Source organism: Bombus pascuorum, chromosome 8 (assembly GCF_905332965.1).
Source record: "Bombus pascuorum chromosome 8, iyBomPasc1.1, whole genome shotgun sequence".
In the NCBI taxonomy this organism is placed as follows: Eukaryota; Metazoa; Arthropoda; class Insecta; order Hymenoptera; family Apidae; genus Bombus; species Bombus pascuorum.
Window position 1 is genome coordinate 11,872,209 of NC_083495.1, and position 26,964 is coordinate 11,899,172.

The 26,964-nt window shown below is 34.5% G+C and overlaps 1 protein-coding gene across 3 annotated transcripts in view; it reads right to left on the reverse strand.

Annotated features, from left to right (window-relative positions):
- LOC132909683 (protein GDAP2 homolog) overlaps positions 1-26,964 on the reverse strand; it is a 67,881-nt gene that overhangs the window by 24,632 nt on the left and 16,285 nt on the right. The window contains exons 1-7 of one of the 3 annotated variants that reach the window (XM_060964633.1): positions 21,403-21,870; positions 6,749-6,937; positions 6,534-6,676; positions 6,330-6,462; positions 6,140-6,249; positions 5,825-6,064; positions 5,583-5,751 (exon numbers count right to left, since the gene is read on the reverse strand). In XM_060964633.1, coding sequence (XP_060820616.1) covers positions 5,583-5,751; positions 5,825-6,064; positions 6,140-6,249; positions 6,330-6,462; positions 6,534-6,676; positions 6,749-6,933 — 980 coding nt within the window. In that variant the 5' untranslated portion in view covers positions 6,934-6,937; positions 21,403-21,870. Of the gene's footprint in view, positions 1-5,582; positions 5,752-5,824; positions 6,065-6,139; positions 6,250-6,329; positions 6,463-6,533; positions 6,677-6,748; positions 6,938-6,996; positions 7,143-21,402; positions 21,871-26,964 lie in introns of those variants that run through there. The other 2 variants (XM_060964632.1, XM_060964631.1) reach the window with 2 other exon arrangements.

Here is a 26,964-nt window from a genome sequence, read left to right on the forward strand (position 1 = left end):
GATTCTTATACGTCGACTAATTCCGACTATGTCAGCCAATGACCATAAAAGTACAGATCTAATACGGTTTTTAATTGCAATAAACTGTTTGGAAATTGTTTCAGTATGTTTCGAAATTCTAGGATTATCTTGCGTGACTTCGTTAACTACTAATATCGATAAATTGATAAATTCTATTGCAGAAACAATTTTTATAATTTCACTTTTTAACATCAAGTGACATAAATACTTATCCAAAATAAAATAGCTTAAAATAAAATTGACAAATTCCATTGCAGAAACAATTTTTATAATTTCACTTTTTAACATTAAATGAGATAAATACACGTCCAAAATAAAATAGCTTGTAATTTGTAAGATAAACACACAAGATTTTGCTCATTTTATCATCACTGTCCTTGTTGAAATATTAGCAGCGAAGGTCTACGGCAAATGTTTGATTTGCATAATACACATACGAATGCAATTTGTAAAGAACATTCTAATTTGAAGTACAACTGTGATAATATTAATTCTGATAACGATACGGCACAAATTAAACGTAGAAAAATTACTATTATAAGCGTTAATATCAAGTCATTTAGAAATGTTACTTGAACAATTTCACGGAATTACGATGATACATTCTGCTTTCCCCCCCTATAAATTCGTGCAATTATCAGAAGTTTGGAATTCGAGTTGACTATTTTGTTTCGCAATTGGTTAATTCTATGGCGGGTATTGTTGTATTGATAGCTCGACCCGAAATTGCGTTACGCTTTCACATTTCTGGGTCGATTGGTTCTAATCTAATAAAATGCGGCGTTCGTTTGGTGGAAACCAGCTGCTGCTGCTGCTGCTGCTGCTACTGTTCGATCGTTACCCTCGATTATCGTCTCAGACAGTGGGATTGAAACTGTCAAGATACAAAGCAGAAGATTGAAATCAATGTCTCCTTAACGTTCCGTTATTCCACGTTATTCTAAACCCCTTTGCCATGAGTATACGTCCCAACGATCCCTAATAGTCGATTTCTTCCACATGATTTTCGATTAAAAGTATTATGGCCGTTTCTCAACGAATCAACGAGAAATACCAAGTATTCCAACAATTATGGTACAATCGAAAAGAGAGCGATTCTGTGTGAAGAAATAAGTGAAGAATATAAAATACAATATTTGGATATGAGGTTTTGAATATATTTTGCCTATGCGCGCATTTAATCTCATTGAAGTTCCTGTATTTATATATACTTTGTATGCCCGAATCTTATCCTTGTTTAAACAAACAAAGAAATTGTTAAGGTTTTAAGAAAAATCATAGTAGCATTGGAATAACAATTCTCTTATATTTTTCCTAAAATTAAGAATTTCTTTTGACGATAGAAAAAAAGGATTGTGTTAAAACTGATCCTGTTTCATGGTCGAACGAATCGTCGATAGATTAGAAAAACTCACACCTGAAGGTAAAACACATAATTGGAAAATGAAATCGAATAATTCCCTTAATCAGATAAGGCGATAAATCAAGCTTAGAGTACAATCATCACTGTTATACTATGTTTGTTAAATACATTCATTGCTTTAATCTATGTAGTAAAACGCAAAAGGAAAAGATATCGTGTCCTTTTCCTTACTAAGAAAAACAGATATTTGCACATTCATAGTTTTGTCACAAGGGAATGATACGTCGTTTACAAATAACGTTGATATCTTACTTATCAGTCTTTGTATCGTACTATCTATCTCTGTATACTCACAATGAGTTTGCAAATGAAAATAAGGTATAATTTCTAAGATTCATTTTACTAATGCAGAAATTGTTCAAAACACATGATGTTGCATACGACGACTCTCCTTGAATTAAATCATTATACACGGTTCTCAATTATTTTACATTGTTTATGTTTTACGTATTATTTATCTTCAATTTTTCTAACATCAAAATAATCTTCACTATCAATTGTCAAAGGAAAATATTCAGAATCTTCTTTTCTTTACTTATCTTCCCTTGTAGGATCATCCTCTTTCGACATTCATTTTTATAATGATTGCACACCTTGTATATACGATTTCTCCTCCATTCATTCTCATTGTAATTATTTCAACACCATGCTTTTAACGAAATGAAAATAGAACGTCGTTCGATTTTCCGGTATGCGTCGTTGTTTTAAAGCTCCCTGAAGGCTACAGGAAGATTCATCATCGATATACACGCTACGCGATAAATCGAGCCTTTCCTCGAACTGGAAAACAGAAAGCAAACGATTTTCGAGGTCCTGCGGAAGTCGGAAACATAATTTTGCCAATATCACGCCATTATCTTGGATTATAATAAACATTGCTAGTGTTCCTGAAATACTTCGTAATCCATGCCTGTGCTATTATTGTGAATTTCAGTGAATTTCAGTGAATTTCAGTGAACATAATGAGAATATATAAAAAATCAGGTGCGATTTATGTCCAATGATCGCGATTCATAAAATAGATAATTTTCACAATTTGTAATCTATTATAAGATATGGAATAACTATAGTTACACATTTCAAAAATTCACAATTAGCTACGAATTTTATTGAACATAGCAAAACCGTATAAAAAAAAAAAAAAATAAATATTGGAAAGAAACAACTACTTTTTACGATAGATTTCTCATTTAGGTTGGAACAAATGAGTTTGTAGCTTCATAGAAAAGATAATGATCACGACGACTCAGGACGATTTCTCAATCGATTGTGTTCACGATTTCGCGACCGTGGCCTCGATTAAAATGGATCCAAGGTGCTCCATCAACGAAATGACCGATTCGAGACACTCCCTCGTCGAGAACGTGCTTTTAAGACACACCTTGAATTAGCACAGAAGGTAATAAAAAATCGACGTTTCCCGGAATTTACATTTACTTAATCTGAAAACCAAGAAATTGGTTGTTCACGTGGTGGAACGTAGAAAGTACTGAACGTTTCTGTCTATTCGATATACACGGTAATAAAGGAACGGTTGAATTGTTAATGGTGTGGCAATGTTGCTGTAAGTGGGGCAATTTTCACTCGCAAAATACATATACGGAAGATCATCGTTAATGGAGCCAGATGTTTCAATGTTTACGGCGTCGTTGAAATCACGCAAAATAAACTACGTACATCCTGCATGAGAAGCGTGTGAACATTTTGAAAAACATGAGATACTTCTGAGTGACTAAGGACATGAAGATTTGTACTATTATTCAGCATTTGTTCAGCTTGCAAGAAGTTGACAAAGAAACCGAAGCTACTGATCTTGTAAGAAATTTATACAAAAAATTAGCATTGTCGACCTTACAAACAATTAACACAACAAGTACAAAATTTATTATAGCAAGGTTTATTTTATACGAAAGTTTCTAACGATGTTATAAATTTTCATCTTCTTTTATTAAAATGAAAAATTAAATTTTCAACATCGAAAGATGAACAAAAATGGTGCAGGGAATCTGCAAGGTTCACATCTTCTACTTGTATATCTTCTTATGCTTGCAGCGAATAATTTATTTTCATCAATATTGTAAGGTATTAAATTAAATGGAAAATTTGAAATATTTAAGTGATTTTGATAAAGCGATTTTAATAATGCGCGCCAGTAAAACTGTGTTGTTGTGAAGTGCCCTTAACCCTTTCACTACAAGGGTCATATATACCTGCAAGTATCGAGTAATAATTTCCTAACACACATACAGCACGTGTATTCATTTTTTATAACGTAGACTCATATTTCTTTCCCTGTATGTGCACTATACTATGATTGACATACTTAAATCTTCACGCTTGTAATTTTTCCATGTTATTTAAAGACTCTTTAACTCAGGGTATTTTTAGAATTTTGAAATTATTGAATTCGTTATCCAGGGTTATATCTGAAAATATTTTCTTTCTGCAAACTGAAGTTTAACATTTTGATTTTATACCTGGAAAGTCATGTTGTTAAGAATAACACCAGCTCAAGAGAGGGTACTATGTCTTTGATTACTATTACAAAGACTGCTACAAGATCTCTGTAGCAATATAGCAGATTTTAGGAAATTGTATATTTGAAATTACTTAAAAAGACTGTGTATACATATTTGAATGATTGCTGAAGTCATCGATCCTACAAGAGTAATAGCAAAAGGAGAACATATTCTATACCAATGATGTAATCTTCCATTATTAAGAGAAATTGCAGAAGATTGGAGTTAAATTATAGAAATATATTTTTGTCAAGGTGCAAAACTGCAGATTGTCAACCTGGTTCTATCGTTAGTGCAAGATACGATAAAACAGCGTCAGGATTCTTCAGTGAATTTCATACTTATCTTGTTTAATGAATCATCATGATTGGACACATAATTTATCTTGATGGCGTGAATACAAAGACATTATAGTCGTGTAATAAAGTGGCGACTATGGGCAACGAACTTTCGTAGAAAATGGGATGAACTGTATTTTTCGAGTGGTTTAGTTATCAAATATTCTTATACCTGACTCTGCTATTTCTAGTAAACGAGTTTGTAGACATGGAAAGGTTACGAGGCCGTTTCCATCGATGATATTATTGATAGCAGCTGTCTATATAAAGATAGACAGTTTTTCCTTTGTAATGAGTAGAGAAGGATTCCATTGACCGACAGGAAATCGATGTTTACATTTCGATCAATATGGATATACGTATAATAAATAATATGGTGTGAGATCGCTTAAGAGAAGACAGAAATATCAATCTACAGAATTACGAATATAATTGTAAATATTATATTGTAATAAAACAATATTATGTAATGAATAGAATAATTAATTGGTCGAATAACAAATTGTTCAAATTGTAGGAATATTTTAGTGGAATTATATAATCATGTGAAGTTAAAAAACCCGAAGGAAACTAATATCAAATATGAATATACAAAACGTAGTACGTGTTACTACACAAATAGTACCGGCATTAAAATATTGATTTTTTTTTTATCAATAATGAATTTATTCATTGAGTGAAATATTCGCGTAACAAAGGTTGGTATTAAAAAAACCTGTATTTAGTAAGTGAGAAAGTATGTTTTTTGAAGTATCTTATCAATATATCAGTAGATAAAAAATTTAATCGTACGTAAAATATAGAAACAGAAACAGGGCAATTCCATTTCCTTCCTTATCGACTTACGATGCATATACAAATTATGAAATATTGATAAGTAAGGATTTTTTTCATTGAGATGATGCATACATCACATACGTATTGCCATGCAAGATAGCGGCTTGTTGCTAAATAGTTAAAATAGCATTATGACACGCAAAACCGATGTTGATTTTGTATAGAGTTACATACGTAATATCGCGCGAATAAAATACTATGTTTATTAGCATCCTGACAAAAATAAGTGGACAACACTTCTCTGAATGAACAAACAACGTATTGCAATATTGCAACAATGCATTATTAAAGTTGACTATTTTGCAATACTTTGATATTCTATATTTAAACATTTTACAATACCAAGCGCGCAGATACAGAATTTCGTCAAATTTACCATATTAAAGTAATAGAGTAAACCAAACGAAAAACATTGATCTAAAAATATGTTTCAAACATTCATACCTTTCTTTCTGTTGCATTTGCTTCAGCATGATATCCGCAAGTGGATCAGCCGGTGGCCTTTCCCCGAGGAGTCTTTGTCTATCTAAATCACCCTGCATTTGTGCAAACGCGTGTTCACCAATATTAACGGATGTTTCTAATTGCGCAGATAGTTCTATACTTTCATCGCCTATAATAAACAGAAGATTTCAATAAATAACTGCACCAATATACACATTTTTAATATCGATTTATATTATTACCATGTAAAGCATGTTGAGGATTGTCGATGATTCTAATTTGTCGATCAGGAAGTAATGGTTCACCATCCATCCCACCTATATCGTTTGGTAACTGCCAACACGCATTATCTTGCTCTGCTAAATTTCTTGGGAAATAAAGAGGAAGAAGAACTTCGTATATTCCAAGATCGCATGGTTCCAACACAAATACAATACACGTAATAGAATCACCATATTGCTCCAAAAATCTCCTTATTGTTCCTATTACAAGGGAATGTATGGACTTATACTCATTAAAATTAGAAATTTATAATAATTTACATAATTCATACTTACTAAGTGCAATATGCGCTCCAGCATCAGGAGGATAATTTCTTCGCACAGTATTAATTACCGGTAGCGCAATCGTGCGTAAACCAAGCTCTCGTGCCTTTTGTAAAACATTTCTATAAGAAAAGACAAGTATTATTTTATGCTATTTATCTAAATATCGTAAATATATTTGTTTTAGATGAATAAAATTTACCTATAGCAGCAGTGCAACGTATTTTGAGCTGCTGTTTGGTACTTCACGTTGTACACTGGTCCAACGGTATGAATAATAAAACGTGCAGGTAACCCATGGGCTTGTGTTACTCTTACTTCACCTGTTTTGCACTCTGTAAACATAGTCATTCATATTGTATGCTTACAAGCGATCTAATTATTTCTTATTTTACAAACTATGTACCTTTGATTTCATTAAATATTTCCATCTTAAGCGCCGAACCAGCCCGAGCAAATATTCTTTGGCACATAGGACTATTATCATCCATTGTTTCATTGGTAGAATTCACCACTGCATCTACTTGTAAAACAGAAATATCTCCAGCCCTGAAATACAATATTATGTATAATCCTTCATAGATAAATTAAATTTATTCTTCATATTGATTACAACTTTACCATAGCGCAAGTTTGTTGTTAAGCGCTGGTTGACACGGAAAAGGACTGATAGTATGATGCGTAGGTTCTCCAATGGAACTGGAGTAATCGGTGAACCGGTGCTGGACAGGGAAGTCGGACCATTTTTTCAATGCGCCCGTCTCCACCATATCCGGGGCAACACCCAAGGGTTCCATGAGCCTCATTCAGCTGAAATAAACAAATTATCATTAAAATCAACGAATCGCTTGTATTGACCTTAGTCTAACCTCAATCTTCTGTCAACTAAAGCTAAAAATAATCCGATGTAAATTCCTCATGTGTTGCCCGAGACATTTACAAATCCCTCCATCTCCTATTTTACCATTCTTCCACATCATTCATTCACGAATATCGAATTCTCTTTGTTATACTCCTCCGCAAAATGTCACGCTGACGACAAAAGAGCATGCGCAGCGTGGCGCTCGAGTTGACGCGAAATTCAAATCGCATCGAACGCCACGTGTTCTATCGTTTCAATGAAATAAGACACAATATAAGATACCGACACACGTCGAAGGAAATAACAAAATTAGATCACACGGCGAAATTGTATAGATATACACGCAGGAATACAATATAGGGGAAGACTTTATCGAATTTAATAGGGTCATAAAACGCTATAGGGAGGCAAGGTCGGGAAAGTTACCCCAAGCCGAAGATGAAATAGTTGCTGACGCGCGGACCATCTCCGATATTGTGGAAACCTAAAAATAAACAGTGCTATCGATGAAAATCTGGGGCACACCCCGGGCTAACGGGAGCAGCGGGCGTCCAAGGACGTAACCCCGATCGGGAGTTTCGAAAAACAACTTAATTCGTGGAGGACCCGTGTCGTCCTGTGCGCATGCAATCACGTGCTGCGCGTTAAAGCCTGTCTGTGTGAGATCTCCCTCCACGGAAACGATGAAACGTGCGTCCGTGTTGGACACAGAATGTAGGCTTCCCTAATGGCAAGGAGACAGAGGCTGGCGCCGTCTGTCCTGCTGCGGAACTTATATCCCGACAACCCCATAAAGAACAGGATCATCGACCTTTTTGCGTTACTAGGTCCCTGCTATCCTTTCTAACCGTTTCACAACCATGGACGAGATATCTCACGACACAATATTGTTTGTACGATGCTACGGACATAGTAAAAGTTACTAAACCTCTACTAAACAGAACAAAACAGAAAACATACCAAACAAGATTTTACAATAAATGTCGGTACATCAGAGATAAACACCAACTAAATACAATACGATACAAGAACAATAATCCTAAAAATTTCAATTACAACATCGTGTAATTACATATATGTACCTTCTAGTTATTAATTTATGGTGAAATTCCTGTTCGCCTTCGAGATAATTAAATATAAAAATTACAAAGGTACTATTTTAGACTAAAACAGAAGAACATGGTATACTGTTAAATTGTGACAATTGTTTAGTATAAAAGTAACTAATTTTACCACATTGGTATCAGTGATCTAGTCTGGGATATATACCAGATCTTAATCATAACCCTTGATAAATATAATTTTATTTTGTAAAATTAACTGCCTTTTTCTTATTTTATAAATCAATTATCTCTCCATCCATTGTAAATGTCAGAAACGAATATTTCTAATAGCAAGCAAAAACATATTCCATTTATTTTATCATTTAACGACTAATTTATTCAACCACCTCAGGTGGTTCCAAGCGCTAGAGATGAGCAAAAGTGAGAATTATGTTGATTAACCTAATCTATTATATTCTCAAAAAATATCAGTCCTTCCTTTAGAGCAAAAGTTAGTTGAAGATCTTTATTTGATAAATATTTATTGTTCAATTAGAACAGAACTTTTGAATTCTAATATTTTTGTAGAAAACAAAGAGGGAAAGAGAAGACTTTTTATAAGAGACAAACAGTTTCTAGTGTACATCAATGTAGTTCATTTTCTAGGTATAACATATTGTTAAATGTTGGAAACACAGAGGATCTGAAATGCGTATTCAGAATGCGTCATTCGCGAAGATCCACTTCTCATCGATCGGACCCTACTCTTCTTCCATCAAATTCCTGAAAACTCCTCTCTATCGCGCAAGAAACTCTAGATATTATTTGCATAAAACCATTTGTCAATTTGTTTTAGAGAAACTATCGATGAAAATGGAGAAGGTGTAGGAAGAAGAAAATGGAACTATGAAAACGTGACATTCCATCCATAATTTTTGCTAGTTCGCGTCAATAGAGACGCGAGAAACCGCAAATTGTTTGTCGGTAGAAAATTCTTATCAGTGGAACATTCGAGTAGCTGAAGTAACAATGCACAATGGAATAAATTAGCATTTTTATGGCAGCGCCGTGTACGAACGGTTAAAACCTTGACGAATGTGGAGCAAGATGCTCCATCGATCGTATAAATGAATTCTGATGTTTACCCTGCAAAGTTCTTGGTACGAGTGCGCGCGTTAAGAACACATCCGGTTTAATCGATTTTAAAGGGAAACATTGTCTGCCAAGATCGAACTAAAGCTACGTGGGGGGTCATGGCCACGTATTCTAGATATTCGCCGGCGATAACATGCAATTTCAATGTTTCTTTTCATAAGAAAATTAACCCATGTAATTCTACGTTGAACTTCGTTGGATATTCTTTTTCATCAATGTTGATACGATCACTGAATTTTTTATTTCTAATATTGTTCTTGTTTCGAATAACAATAAGAGCTAGTAATGTTTGAATAAAAACTTTAGCATAAAATTAAAACTTTTTAATCGCCTAGAAGATATGAAAATAAATCCAAATTATAAAGTTTCTACGACTATAGTGTTAAACACGTACGAGTTGAGAAAAATCACAAGAAACATAAGAAATTGTGTTGATAACAAAATCTTCTTTTTAATAAATACCGACGTTCATCCCAGTAGTTTTATCACTTTATTACTCCCATTATTATTTCACGATCGTCGATGCACTTGCCAAGAGCGAGAACTTTGAAACGCATACGCCCCCGGAGTGACACCTGTATAATAGACGAGTGTTGTGACATTCTATTTTGTCTAAAGTTTTTAATTAAATTTAATCTCGCTGGCGCGAGCAAAAGGTTAGTCACGTCAACGTGCAGCATCTTTAATTAAATCAAACTATCAAACATGCTGTGCACGTATCGTACATACATTGGATCTGAAAACCTAAGTCGGTTCGCAGATACAAGAAATTCTATTGCAATTCTAAAATAGTTGGAAACAATTTTCAGAATGATAGAAACACAGAGGTACGATAGTGACGCTTTTGAAAGATCACTTCAACCTCGACTTACCACGAAAGGGTTAATGTTTCAATCTATTCCAAGCACAAAGGCAAACGCCGACAAGCTAATCGGCCGTAAAGGGCCCTCCACTTTTACCACCATCATCCTTGAACATGCATTCGAAATCGAGCCTCATACTCCACCTCCAAAGAACTCTTTCCACCTTATCTCTCGTCCTTATTCCCAACAAACTTCCAGCCCATCAATCATTCAAAGGAAACTTCCAAGATAAGTGAAGAGAAAGGAAGAGACAGCTCGAGATTTCATTTGCTTTCCACTCGTATATACTACATGCAACTGTCGCAAAGTTTTCGTATGCTTCAATTTCTTTTTTCCACAATTTCCAGCTCGATATCGAGCGATCGAACTTTGAAATGTGTCGTGCGCTCGGCTGTCTAGAAGAGTTCCTGTTTCTCCGAGGGAAAACTTCCTTTTGTCCCTTCTTTCCCCTCGGGAACCACTATTTCTACGGTTTCGACTATCCTGGAGGGAAGATAAAGATATCTCCTGCTATGACCTAGATTAAACGATTACCAATAAAGGCTTTTTTCTTTTTCTATCTCTCAAAAGCTCACCTATGACGTCTCGTGTGATCTTTATTACCCCCTTATAATTGCAATTCCACGATGCAAGTGGTTGTTAGTAGCTTGCGTGACTGTGCTTTTTACGGCTAAGCTCGATACGTTTGCTGCTGCTTAACGCCACCGGAAATCTCGATTCTGTGATATTTGGCTTAAGTCGAGATCTTGTCACGTTTCTTCCTTAATCTTCGCGATTACAATAATCTGTCTATTTCGTTAATTATCTTCTTATCGATATTTAATTGGAGACTATTCGTCGTTAAGGAAGATCTAATTTTTATTTCATTATTGTAACCTATGTTGTCTGGTAAAAAATCTTCACAAATAAATATTCAGCGTTTGTAGTATATTTTTAATTGTAAAAGGTCTTTAAGAAACAAAAATTTAATGTTCGAAGATTTTCAATTGTTAAAGATCTTAGCAAACAAGTACGCATCTTTGGATAATATAATTATATTGGATTAACCTTTATAACGTAGTGATCTAGAAATAAAACCGCCAACTAATCTGAGATTTATTAACATGTGTGACAATGGGTCTCCACATAAAGGTTAGTCCGTATATTTATAATAATCTTTTTATTTTATTAACGATCATCTTATAAATCACTGAGTTTAATATACATTTCACTCAATCGTGATAAATCTAGTTTACGAACATTTGTTGGAAATATGATACGGCTAGTCGTGTGTTTAATTAGAGTAAGATATCGTGTCAGATTGGAAATAACATAGATTTCCTGCGTCCACGCAAGACGAGCACTGAACAAGTTGTTCTTCGATTTAATAATTTTATTCTCTCGGGGTGAGTTTCCATTGCACGTGAAACGGGGTAAAACGAATCCACTGTTTCGAATAATTCCGGAAAAATTAATTAACCTCGAAGCTAGATTTTCCTCTCGGTCTTAACTGCATCAGCTCAAACGAGTTACTGGAAATTGCCACTACTCAACGAGGTACCCAGGACAGTATACCTGTCGAAGAATCGATCGGAAACAATAAACGCAAATTGAGTTCGAAGAACACTCAAACCATACTTTCCACCTCAAATACTCTCGATTTTCTCCATTCTATAATTGTGTTCACTTTAAGCGAACCACTCTAGAGAATTTATTAAAAAAATTCTCTTCTGAAGCACGGTTTGATTTAGTTTTTCAAGTATCGATCGAATAATTTGCCTAATTAATGAATTAAATCACCGCGCGAACTGCGATGCAATTCATTTTTTCAAAAATATGGGTCTTTTAATATTAAAATTATTAGAATGACTAAATCACAGTTTCTCATAGAAATTTTATTTCTTTTTTTTTTTGTAAAATGTATGAGAGACACTTTTTCTTCGTTTTCATCTCTTTGATGCAAGTTTTATACTTTAATCATCGGTACAGGACGCGTCTATCGTGCAGGCAAATATTGTTAGATACTTTACTAAATATACAGCATATTCTGAAGAAGTTTGTTTAAATTTCATTACAATATTATATAAAAGTAAACGAAGAAATTAATCTTTAAACAAATACACGAATAAGACAGTATTCTCATTAAAAGTTCCTAGGAATACTGAGAAATGTAATTTGAAACTATAAAATCCCGTACAAAATATTATAAACGAACGTTCCTTTCCGATAAAAATACTTGTACCAAACAATCTGGACTATGCAAGAGTCGGTCTGATTAAATTCGTCGGATTAACGCTATCCAACCCATCGAAAGCAAGCTTTCATTTCTTCAAAATCCAAATACGAGCGCAATCGAATTTAATTAAATTTAACGAACTGATACCATTAACACCGTGGCTTTTATCTATTCCTCGATTAGGTACATCTGCCTCGAACGAATTCTGCGTTGTATCAATCCCTCGCTTTACTTTGCTAAAACGTGGTTTTCTTGATCGAAAATATGGAGAAATAAATTCAACCGGACGAATTAATGTTCGAAGTTATGCTGACTGTTCCCGTACCGCTGGGCGATCACGATTACGCCGGGTCGTAATTGGCCCTGTTTCCCAGCGAGTCAAAAGGGAAACCAACCACGAAAGCCACCCCAAGGCTCGAACGAGAGAGTGTACGACTTTCATTCGCCGCATGTCGCCAGGGTCGTGCTTTCAGACGAGCTTTGTTTCCCATCCGCCGTCGCCCACCCGGAGACCCACAGCCGCCTTTCTATTAAACAACAAACGACCTAACACACACGGCTCACCGGTCAATCGATGTTCCACATTCGAAGCAAGGTGAACATTTGCGAGCTACTTCGTGTCTCGCTTCTCACCCCGCGGGGCTTCTCGTTCAAAATGCCTCGCCAACCAGAGAGGAAACCGAATGCATCCCTTCACCCGCCCCAGGCCAAACAGACTGATCATTCTGCGTCAGAGTATATCGATGCTATTCTTGCAGAGGAATTTTTGGTAGTTAGTGCCGAAATAGAAAGAATTTTTCGAAATTATTGAGATGTTAAAAATTTTAATAGTAGTGATAATAAAGTTCAATGGTAACTTAAATGTCTAAGGTAAGAAATGGTGATGTTTAAGTTTACCTTAAGTTGAATAAATAAAACTGTATCTATTGAAATAATGATTGGGGTTTGATGTTAATTCAAGGTATGTAGAGCACGGTTTTAGATTCAAAGGTTAAGCTTGATACGAGAATTATACTGATCAAAATCGAACGCTACGTTGTAATTCAGCTATTTATCAACGCTGATGTGCCATAGTCACTTAATAAAATTAGTTTTAGTAAAATAAGGCTTTAAAAGTAGGTCTCCCTCCAATAGCAAAGTAATAGAATATTTTGCTAGAAAGTGTTTAACCTAGGAACCTAGAGACTATTAAATAAATTGTAAAACATGAAAGATTCTATGACTTTGTAAAAAGTGTACTACGATATAATTTTATATACTAGAAACGTGAAGTGCCATATTTTCTCTACTAAAAGAATTTATTAATTGCGGTATCGTGCGCCAAAATTTAATCGCACCTCTAAATCAGCAAGCGAATAAACATGAGCATCGAAACACCGGGATAACGAGAAATCGCGAATGCATGTTTATCCCAATTCCATCCGGCACGATATGCATACTCGTTCCCCATTAATATTCCCCGATGAACGCGCGCTCAACAAATCTGTCCGTGCCTCCACCTGTACAGATTTACATACGTAAACACGCGGTTTTCATCGTCGAAACAAATTCCTTGAATAACATAATTGCTCCTGGCTATGTGCCTAATCACGTAAATGTTTCATTCCTAAGAAGAATCATAATCTTTTGGTTTTTCCTTACGCTATTTGCTTTCTTATTACATGACTATGCTTGATGAAATCATTTATTCATGATGCTAAAGAGAATTTTTATTCAAATATTTTATTCGGGGTAATACACGTCAAACATCAAAACTGCGAATCGTTGGAAAAATTATAAGACGAATATTTTTTAACTCTGATTGTTCGAATTTATATATCTCACGTTTTATATTTTTCTTAAATTAAAAAAAAACTATTTGATATTTTGAAAGATACCATTTGGCCAGAAATAGCCCGAAGAAAGCGGCGTTTGAGAGGTAATTTGCTAAATCAGCTGATTGCAGGGTCGACAGAAGGAATTACAAAGAATGCCTTGACTAAATAATTTATGCTGCTGAATATCATTAGAGATGTCGTCAACTATTAATAAACCACGTCGACTAACGATAGTACGAAGAATCCAAAGAATAACGAACGTATCATTAATAACCCACAATGAAATACGTAGATAACGAAAACATTGATGTTCCCTATTAAGTCGTGTGTATCTCCTTTACAATTAATTCAATTTAACTCCAACACTAACACAAAGAATTTCGAATAACAGAGATAGATAGATTAAAAATTCCTGTTACTTATAATCACGAAACAATTTACCATCACTGTGGCGAGTCATTGAAGTCGTTCGAGGTAATTCATTATGACGAGGTATAAAAATAGCCACGAGCTCGATAAACGTTAGATAAAGAAAAAGAATAATAGACTCATGGGTAATTTCCACAATTAGAGTACAATGAATTACGTATAAGGAATATTTTTTCTAGATATTTTCCCAATTTTATAGATTCACATATTTTCGATATTTTACCCTGGGAGCCGCGATAGATCGAAATATATATCACCATAACATTTAATTCTTGCAATATTATACTATGCTTGGCCACTTTTTCTCTGACGATGTTATCAACACCATTCACGCTGTTGTCTATTTGTTAGTGCATAAAATCTATTTTATTTAAAATTCATTCTGAAAAATTTAATAAAACATGGGTCACCGATAGCATTCAACGTGTTAACGAAACGAAGAAAAGATAGCATGATCGAATGCGTAGTCGTAACAGGCTACGATTAAACGTGACAGCACGGTGACCCATTGGTTACTCGCGAAAGGAGTGATGGAATGTGTTAACCGTGGCAGACGAATGCACCGAAGAAGCCTTTTCGATATTACGCCGTTCTGTAACGCGGGGCTTCCAAACAAATCCTTTATGACCGGCTGTTCCCGCCGATGAAGCTGAAAACAGCTGGCTCGGAAAAAAAATATCAAGGGAAAAGAGGATCTCCAGATTCCGCTCCACTCGACCCATTAATTGCGTTATGGAGAATTGGCTGAAGTAATATCGCCAAGTTCTCTAGTTGATCCAATGGATCGAGGAAAGTGTAGATCGAAATATGAAATTTATCAGGCCTGCTGAAAGTTTCTACATGAAGTATGAAATTTGTTGTGTCGTTAAAAGAAACAATGGATTCTTTCAAGTATCGTTGTATAGTGTATTGTTGTATTGGGATGAATAGTTATATTATTAGAATTAAGTTGCTGGGATGGTTGTTGTGGACTGCGAAATTTAGAATGCAGATCGTAATTACATAAGGTAATTAATCTCTTGAGATATACATTGTCGATAAGTATTCGTGAATGTATGAAATTATCTCATGAGTAATGAAACTTGTAAGGCTCAACGGTTGTACATATTATTCTTCTCAGAGAAGTGAGAAATAATTATTCTTTTCTGATCTTCACTAATTTGTTCCTTGAGAAATTAAGTAATTAAATGAATCTAAAATACAATGATTACGAAAAATATTTAAACATACTCTTATTTTTCAGTGAACCGTCTTTTCGTCTTCTACATTTCTTGACCTAATTAATCTTCCACAAACTCTCCAAGTTCTCCACTAATTAATTAATATGTAAATACTATAACGAGTACAATGGTGCACAAGTAATTTTTGCAGCCGTTGTATAACGAATATTTAATAAACAAGATAGAAATATATGTATCAAAAAGCGTATACGTGTACGTTAAACAGGTGGAAGAGGCTGGCCATACATATAATTATTAATTTCAGTCTAAAGCTACTTCGAAAGAGTTTCATATATAAGAATCATAATTTGCAAGAAACTTTCCGCTATATTGAAAGTCAGGATCCCGTTACTAGACAATCTTTGATTGACAAAAAGATTATAAGATCTTAGTATCCCTAGTTGTTTGCTCTAATTTCAAATCGATACGAATTTTAATGCTGATGTATTTTAATCTTGCTTTTCATTTCTAATGAATCAGCATTCGCGTGCTAATGAATATTAACCTTTTCCCAATGTACCTAGACCTGTTAACATTTTTATACTCCTTTTAATCCAATGATACGCCCATTTTAGTTTCTCTCTTGACAGAAGTATCAAATTTCGTATTGAGATTGTTTTTCTCTAAATTGCAAGATACCAAGCGAGCCTACATTGTCGTTCTTTTGTCGTGGCATGTATATCCAGTACTACGTACATCTTGAACGAAAATCGAGACGTGTTGGCATGTTCTTTCGCGAGCCAAAGCAAAGAGCTCTTGACACGGTCCTTTCGCGCGTCTTTTGTCGAGAGTGGAACGCCTTATCTGTTCAGTGCCTTAGATTGTTAGACGCGATTCCAATGAATTTGCGATTGATAATTCGATATAACACAGAAACGAGGATATTGTAGCTTCCACGATATATAAAGCTAAAGATCGGTGAAAAAGTCATGTATATGGTACACACACGTACATTCTGGAAACATACGAAAGGGTGAATAGGCGGATAGCTGAGAAGATGGAGATTCCAAGTTACAGCGTGAAAAAGACTACGGAAAATACGGTATGTACTATTGAATGTGTATAGTTCACGTATATCGTGTTGTATTTTCACATCGGTAACTTTCTAGTTCAATATCGCGGCATACTTGAAGCTACCATTCTCCCATTTTTGATATATACCCTTAAGGGAATACTAGGAATTTTTAGAATATTCCAGGAATCTTTAGATTTCTATTTAGATAGGTCGTTTTTATTTCTGGGAATCTCGTAGTTTTTCTACTGTGTTTCTTTCTAAGGAGATTCTTTCTTATGTATTTATGTTTGTCATTTTTAATTATATTTCGCCTTGCGTTGTTTTCTTTCTGTAGTTGGAATTTTATCTTGGCGTCTTCGCTTCAGTTTTTCTTATTGCCCCAACCCATCTTTGTTTTGTCTCATTGACTTATCTTTCTTATTGTTGGTATTTCTTATTTTAGTGTTCGAGTTGACTATTCTTTAATAAAATAAGTACATTCAACAGGAAAGTTCTTGTTAGCTGTAAGTACTAGACTTTGTGTATACAATATGCACTAGTCTAGTGTAACTGGTGTAATATCCTGTGTTTCTAATATTAACAAAATGATTAATAAACTAACAAATGAATCATGATGAATGATAAATCACTCAGACGTCAAAGTCAACAGAATCTATCTCTGGAACGTAGCAATCTATGAACACGTTGCACTATGAACATGTTGACCCAATTAATTATCGAAACGACGTTCTAGTTCGTGCTAACACGTTTCACGAGCTACCAGCAGCTCGCCAAAGTCGGTACAAGCAAAACAGAAATTCTGCACTTCGAATTTGAACAAGGTAAATTCAACGAGAGACTGAAATATCAGAAATTCAATCCACGCGCCATTTTCCTCTAATGAAACATTTCAAAGTAACTTTTATTTGAAGCTTCTCCTAAAACACTTTTCACAACACAACTTGTTCGCACCTTACAAGTCTCGTAGGTCTTGAAAGCTCCTTTAACTTTAATCTCACTGTTCGACTAATTTCACAAAATAAGATTGACTGAATTTGGAAAGAAAACAAGTTCACTTTCTCTTCAAGAAATATTTCCACCTTTCGATTACACCTTTACGGGCGATGGAAATTTCCCGAAACTAGTCAAAAGGTGACAAGCGGCGATATCGACGTCGGCTTATCTGACGAGAGGAGCGACGGTACGCGACGGTTAACGATCGTTGATCGCTTGATTCCATGTCGTTTGCACCGCGATAAAAGGAGAGATCACCGTTTTCTTCGTCACGTTTCACCGATACGTGGACGAGGGAAAGAAGGTGTAGTACGCGTGGTTTTATTGGCCCCAACGGGGATATTGTTCTCGACGAATGGAGCCCCGCTTTCCAGGTCACCGTTTTCCATACCGTGGAATAAGCAGCCGTGGAATTTGCATAGAGGAAAAATCTCGTGGGACAGCTTCATCCAGCAGTGGCATTAATCGTCGGTGAAATTAACAGTTACGAGAGAAACCGAGGGCGAGAGAAAACACCGTTTTTAATTGATCCTCCGGCGAAGATACGTCGATCGAAAGAGAAATTGCGGGGAAACGAATCGTCGCAGATAAAAATATCCCTCCAACCTTTTTTTCTTTCTTTCTTCTTGTTCTTTTTTCGATGGTAATTAACGCGCTTGCGCGAAAACGTCGACGATTGTAAATGAATTATCACGGTTACGTTCGCGTGGGATCTGCTGCGTTTCGTTTCGCGTAATTCGTGAAATCGAAAAGACTTGCGAATATTCGATGGTATACACATTTTTGGAAAATTATACTAACGCTGCAAGTATCAAAGAGTTTCCTGGTTTTTAATATTTTAATAACATCTCTTATAATAATAATATATAATAATATCTCATTCGTGGAAAAGATCCAGATGTTACACTTCTTTATCGAATGCCATATTTTTCAATGATCATACAGATTTAAAATCGATGGAGTGGATCCTATTCCACGATTTTTGTATCTACAATAAATCAATTGTTTTACCTCCAAAGTTTTCCATTGATGATATAAAATGATTATAATTTGTTTTAAAATCAATGAAAGTAAACTTTATTCCACGTAGTAGTTTGATCATATTTAGTGTATAAACTTAAAAAGGCCTTATGTTCGTGAAGATTTAGCTGACATATGATACTTCTTCAAACTGTGTCGCTTTTGTAACAAAATTACCACATCTTCTGTAAAATACCCACGTTTCCAACGATTCTAAAGTAATCGTGTCGTCTCGAATAATGGTACAATCGATCAGAAAATTCGCCCGGAGCAATTCGAGCAGCGATCCGAGCAACGATCATGCTTCGACAAATCGCTGATGAGTCAGTGAGCAACATAGAACGAGGATCTGGTCTTGAGATTGCGCTAGCAGTTGCCAGATCGATTATCGGTCAAATATTAGCCAATTCCATGGCGTTATCAGTGTGCAAACGATGTGTCGACGAATGGTTTCTAGCATCGATAACATTCTTTCTAAGCAATCATCCAACATCTAGATGATTTCTCCAGCCCTGTTTGTTGGTTGTTCGACAGAGTCACGCGAAGATATAAAAGATTCTGCTAATTTTTCTTAGGTCACATTTGATTATTTCTTGCATAAACTTTCGTTTGACACGCAATCGAAATGCTGTTTCAACTGCAAATGATTCGAGAATGAATATCGTGAGATAACGAGTCTATCAGAAGTCAATTAGATAAACTCGATTAGCGAAAAATTTCTTGATTTTGGTGAAAAGTATAAGTAACACGAGGATTATTTAACCAGTTAAAACGACTAATATCAGATTTTTTATCTTTGTAATAAATTGACGTTACGATCAGGTAAAAGATCGAATCATCAAACGACGCTCATAATTTGTGGTTGAAGTCACACTTGCAATTAATTTGATAGAAGATTAAGATTGTTTATATAGAAGGGTAATTTCGAGAAGTCTAAAACTGGCACACAATGAACACATAGCGTCGATTTCCCAGTACGATCAATTCTATCACGTGTTAGAATATTGTATAACACGATCTTTTAAAGCGATTATCTACTCGTAATAGGACCTAGCGCTAACGAACGCAAACAAATTTTTATTAGTAAAAAAGTTGAGCGAAAGATGAAAGAAATATGAATATTTTAATATAAATATTACGAATTATATTCAAACAATAAATGTAGCAACAAATATTCTCCTTTTTGCATTAATTTGCTTGACCATCACTTACGGATGACGGTATATAACAATATACAGTGTTTCATACATGTAAGCCAATCCAAAGCTTTAAAATAATACAAGATAAAAAAGAAAAGTTTCATGTTGTAAGATGGCAACGAATGGCGTACCACCTGTGATTCGTGCGTCTGTTTTCAAAGTGGAGACGTTTCGAATATCTGAAAGTTGCCCCTCTCTTTTTAAATCGAACTACACTCAAAATAATTAAAGGACCACTATCACGAAGAATTCTATTACAGCAATAGGGCAAATAGAAATACTCTGGGATCCACAGATTGATTAGAATTTATTGATACGCTATTCATGACACTGTGGCAAATAGACTGCTGGTATTTATACATTCATGGGAAATTTGAAGATGTAGAAATGCATAGAGTGCATATAATATGCATATAATATGCAAAACTATATGTAATATTCAAAGTAGAATACTTCTAGCAATTTTTAATAATTCCTTCTTTCAGTTGCATTCAAAAATACAAATTTATATTTTCAAAAATACAAGAATACGCGATCTAGTGAGAAAAATTGACTTTGATATAATAATTCAAAAAACGTACACACGTAGACAATGGACGTAAAAATCAAAGTGATGCGGAGGACAATTTTATAATTATTTTCAGCAGCGTAGATAATTTACTTTTTTCCTATTTTTTATATCCTTTCGTATACATGAAATATTATCTATCTATTATTTTTAAATGTTATAAATGCTTCTAAAATATTTCGATGCTCAAAATACGTAGGAAAAGCGGCAAAAATATTTGCATCGTTTAATTCTAATAAATAATCTCGTTGGAAATCGGTCGGACAACACTTTTGAGCCAGGCAAACGAATCCATGGAATAAATGCGTATAATACTTAGGAATGTATTGGTTTCTCCTCGTCTTGTGAGCAACTGGGATTTTCAAAGTGGAGCCGTATCGCGCGAAGTGTAGGGAATATAATAGGATTACACGCGGGATTCAGATAAAACTTTTGATAAGATTATACCATCGAACGACACTTTGCACGGTGCACATTTTCGAACTCGTTTTGTCGCGACACAGTTATTTATTAATCTTTTTGACATATTTTTCTACGACAGAGCGCTACTTCGAACTGGTAAGAATATAATTAAAATAAATTAGAATTATCGCGAACTGACCACGAGTCACTTGTGTATTCTTGTTAATCTTGGAATTAGTCTAAGAAAATTGCAATTTTTTTCATTCACGATTTGTACATTTATTTATTTTCTTTTAATTATTTTAATACGAAGTCTTGAAGTTATTATAAATTAGTTACTGCAAGAAATGTTTACAGTTATTATAAAAATATCATGATATTCTTATTAACCATCATGTCCTAATTTTATATAAAATTCATATAGCTCGCGGTATACAGTATCATAAATTAGTAGCATTATAAAAATCATTGTACCATTTTTCACTTATGAATGTTCTGTTTTCGTACTCTCTTAATCTTTGAAGCAGCCTAAAACAATCGCTGCAATCTACTCGCAACTGTCCCATTTTGATAATTTATACCTTGCGATCTAAAATTACAAAAAAATGATAGTTCTCTTCGAATAGATATATCTTCCAGTTCATAACTCACGCTTTACGACTCGTTGCTACGAAAAATTACAATTCTAGCTCATAATTTATTCTTCTGCGATTCCAATCGCACAAAAGGATTACAATTATTTCCCATTCATCATTGTCTTTCCACTTCGTAATTTATATTTTACGATTCGATGCTGTAACGCGTGAGAAAGGTACAAATTTTGCGAAACGAAAACCGATCGCGACACAATTGCGGAATATTCGGTAACATTGATAATTAAATGTCGATAGAGCTTACAGCTCGAACGAACGAATATTGTCGAACGTGGAACGAGCCATCGTGTTCGATTCAGTTCCTTCGCGATCCACCGCAGGAACTGCGACTCGGAGCTACTTAACGTCGTCGTAAATTATTTTCGACCTTTCGTCGGGACGTACCAATCGTCGAGATGCTATATAAGAATAATGGTTCCTGCGCGTGACGCAATCGTTTGAATATTCTCGATTATGTCCTTTAATGCAGCCAGACGGTCCAATTTGCATGGTCTCCTTTCCTCGTAAAGGAGCCAGCAAAGTGCTGTGCTAAAAATTCCCAGAATTCGCTACCTTTTACTATCCATTTGTAGCAAGCGACGAAACGAGTACAATTGATGAAAGAGATTCGATGATGTCGTAAAATCGGTCAGTAGTTGAAACTGATACGCTTGAAGGGTTGAAATAAGTAATTTAACCTTCGAATAGCGGTAAAGGGTGAAATGAGTAATCTAACTCCCTTGACAGCGATGAGACGAAGAATGAAGAATCCAGATTTGGCAAATAACTATTTCTGTATTTAAGATTTCTTTCGTTTCTGGCATCAATCGAAAAAGATATGTATTTTTAACAGTTATCGGGAATGAATTAATTAATAATCCCAATAATAATCGATAACGAAGTTAGACGTAATAAAATTTTTAATAGAAAGGTATATTGTCTCTGGGTGGAAATAATGAAATTTCAGTAGCAGCGAGAGCGTCAATTGTTAAAATTTACTGAAAGTTTTTCATGGAAGATTTGTGGTAATGAAGGATTTGTGCAATGTAACATTCAAAGAGCCTTCGTATGACGTGTATGAGCCTAGATACGTACAGATACATCAATGGATGTTGCCATACAAAGTTTCAGTTTACGAACTCGCTATATCGGTTCTATCAATACCAAGGGCACGAATGGTATTCTCCGTCGAATACTATTATACACATAGCACGAATATCTCACAAAATCTTCGTTATCTGTGTCAAAATTGCTCATAGCAGTTTCGAGCATCGAAATTTCGCACCAGCTCAAATTGGAAAATTTCTGGAAGAATCTTACTCACGTGCAAATAGGATAGACAGAAACAACGTTCTGTCGATGTTTCCACATCATATACATATATATAAAAAATGTACTAGAATGTTTCGAGGACAGTTTTTAATCGCGAGGAGAAGCGAGGCGACGATGAAGCGTCTTCGTGGAGTATCGACCTTTCGAACCGATATATCTGCACGTGTGTTACGTATAAAATGCAATGTTTAGACACGTCGCCTTCTTAAAAATATTCCAGTCGGCATCGAATATTGAATATGTTGAAATTTTTTCCTCGTATGTTATCTTTCTTGAAAATATGGTTGTTGCATACAACTTGCAATTTTAATGTATGGTATTGTCAAGTTCAGATCTCAAAATAACCATATTTTATAATATATGTGCACTAAGCTAACATTACTTTATCACTGGACTGCGAATAATTATGCATATACATATTTTTATTACCGCAATTAGAGAATATTTTACTTTGCGTATATTTTATATTTTTGTATATTACACGCATTCATTTACGTTATTCATTCCCAGAATTAAGTGTCAAAACATCGTGCTATAATTGTTATAACATCTAATGGATAATACATATTTCTGTCTCCATACCTTCGGTTGTCTTTATAAAGTAATTAATTTACATAAACATTCACAGTCCATTTATCTCTGTATCTAAACAAAGCCAATGTTTTATCTCATTTCTTGCGCTGTACGTAAGGTGTACACATCTTCTTAAAATTGGCGATCGAAACAAGCGTGCAACGACAATGACTACACGTGACGTAAGTATTCGATATCCGTGCACACGGGTCATTGAAAATGCCGTTACCGCGACGTTACGTCACTGGTGGAACTCCCAGTTGTACAGATTTCATTGTACATTCAATGGCTCATGAAAATATTTCGACACTTACCACAAAATATTTTTGTACATGTACATATAGCCTTTATTGTATGTGTTACGTAGAACATTTTGAAATTTCATTAGTACCGCAACAAGGCACGATTACCATAATTGGTTAAATTTGAAACGAAACTAAAACTGTATATTAAACATTCAAGGTATTTACTGTAAAAATATATTTATTAAAAAATTAGTATAGAGCATGAATAAAAATCTTGGACGTATAATACATGTTAAAGATGGTCTTACTGAATATTGATGCTTATTAATACAATAGATAATCTACTGTCTAAACACTTTAATGATCTCTGTGAATTCTATGCGTGCATTAAATATCTTGTAGTTACTATGTAGATTTTCAGATTTGTTTCATACTTTACCAACGTAACCACGATAGTATAGTCTCATTACAGTGTTAATTATACTTCAAAACGTCTTGTGCAACACATATAATGTATATTCATAAAAAGTGTATTCATTTGTACAAGTGTTGAAATACTTTTGCGAGTTACCGTACGTTTGGAACGCAAAATCGAGCGGAAAGAACCGCGCAACGACGCGTTCTTCTTGTTAATTCGCGCGACTCTCCTTGGGAAAACATTCAGGGATTACCGTCTGGTATTTCTTGCCAATAACAACTTCTGATTCCCGTGCAAACAACCAGCTACACGAACGACTGAATAAGATTTGTTGTTTCGAATTTAGAATACGTTGGTCACAATAAGGAAAGGAATAAAAAAAATAAAAAAAGCAAGAAGCGTTCTCGTGAATCTTAGTCGTGAACGACATCCAGCGAGCTAATTAACAAATGATTCATTCCTCGTTGCGCGACAGTCAAGGGAAAACAGTATAATTGAGACACATATGTGCCTCCAGATTATACTTCGCGTTGACGCGTTCTTTGTAACTTGAATTGTCAATGATTCATGATTAAAGTATGAATGGTTAAGTAAATTTATATTTTATACGAATAGAATTGAGAAAATATAATTTAATTAGAGATTTATTCCTTCCACCAAATATCAGAGCGAGTATTAAAGTTTCAATGTGTCATATATTTCTGCAGCTTTAAATTTTCCATAAATGCGCAAACATCTGCAATCTAACTATCGCTTATTTTGAAATCTAATGGAATCTCAATTATATAGGTTTCAATACTAATAGATTTCTAATATATTTTTAATAGCTTTGTAATTAGGTCACGTTAATCTACATATTTCCTTTCACAAGATTGTAACAAAAATAGAAAATCCACAAAAATCGACTTATACATTTCTCTATGGTCTTTTATTCAATGATAATTTCAACAAAAATTCTACAGAATTTCGTCCGTTGCTAAAGTTTCATCGATTAAACGATTCCTACATATTCCTAGGAAACTATATAATAAATTTCTTAAAAAAGAATAATACATGACACCTGTATCTTTTACATCACGTATATCTTCCTTAAAACTTATTTTATTACTTTTAAATATTAATAAACATCTGCCTCTGGTTTTGAAATGATAATTTTTCTGCTCTTTGCTCTTTGCATATTGCTACGCAACATTGCTCGAGAAACTGTAGAAAAACGTATTGCAATCGTGAGAAGGTAGACGTAGAGAGCTGTGTTTATCTCGCCACGAAACCTGTGAACTATTCAACGCGTGTACGACATGAATCAGCCAGAGGAAATGTAAGAATCGTTTTGTTTTATTAGATTAGCGGTACAGTGAACTGCGTCGCAATAGCACAATGAAACACTGTTCCTTTTCACAGAACACGTGTTTCACGATACCAAACTTTTGGCGCAAGTTTCTGTATTTGAATAATACGCGGGTAATTCGAAGTGTTTTAGAGGAATTTAAGCATATTGACAGAGCTTCAGATCTTAGCACAAAGGCTCACGTTATATAAGTTAATTATCCAATTTTGATACCTCACTATCTGAATTGCGTAACATTCTTTTTTTTAAATAAAAATATGTTGTATTTATCATAGCATTTACGTACTAATTACTTAGATACAAGTATATTAAATTTTGTAAATTTTTATACGACTGTAAAAATTCGACGTCATGAAAATGAAATAAGAAATCTATTAAAAATCTTGCGTTAAAAAATAATGATACGTGTAAACATTTATTAGAAAATTAACGATACTAGACATTTTTTCTGGAACGTAGAAGAATAATTGATATAATTGCTGCAGTTTAATGTAATCATGAGAAACAAACGTCAGCACTATCCTTTTAGTTGTTAAATGGATGATTAACGTAATGGTATGTATATTGTCCAATTATAATCTATTTCGCTATAAGAAATTTCAAAAAAGGAAGTCATCGTTATTGGATTTCTATGAATTTAAATTCTTAATATCCTATTATATTTAAATACTTATTTTCTCTGCAGTATTTTCTTACTATAAAACTTAAAAAGCTAAGGTTAACAACTAGCAAGGTTTCTGCGAAAAATATTATCTCGGGCATGAGGCAAGTTACATGGACCAGTTGGCGTGAAAAATTCACACGTGGAGTCGCTCGAGCTTTGAACAATTTTCCATTCTGAGAACGAACGGGTTACACGGCACCGGTCACCTGAAAAATTCAGGCGTCGAGCTTCCCCTACGTATCGTGTGCGAATCCGTATGAAAAACGCGGGAGTAATACACAGAAAGTGGCATCGTGACGCCAAACGAAAATATCTGAAGAAAGATCTACGAAATTCGATTTACTTGCTAATAAGATAGTTGCAACATGGGAACGGCTGCTGTGTAAAATTTGTATCAAAGAAAGTAAAACGAGATATGTAGAGTCGGGGCGAATAACATATAAAAGTGGACGCGTGATTCCTCGTGAAAAAATACGAAAAAAATATAGAATGACATTTTTTCATTTTCGGCTTAGTTTTCAAGATAATCCAATTTGAATGTTTATCAAGTATACTTGAACATGGCTGAACAGGACTAAATAATCGATAAAAGGTGGCTATACGCGTGCAAATATGTCGAAAATGTATAATAAAATCACTGCGATAATTCTAATACATAATATATAATTCTAATCATATCTTAGTAGGACAATAATCGACGATTAATTTTATAAATCACAATCACATTGTCTTATCTACATTATCTTTATTGTCGTTCGTTCGAGTCGATTTCCGGGATTTTGAATTTAAATTTCTTCCAGAGGCAACAACGAAATTCCAATAAA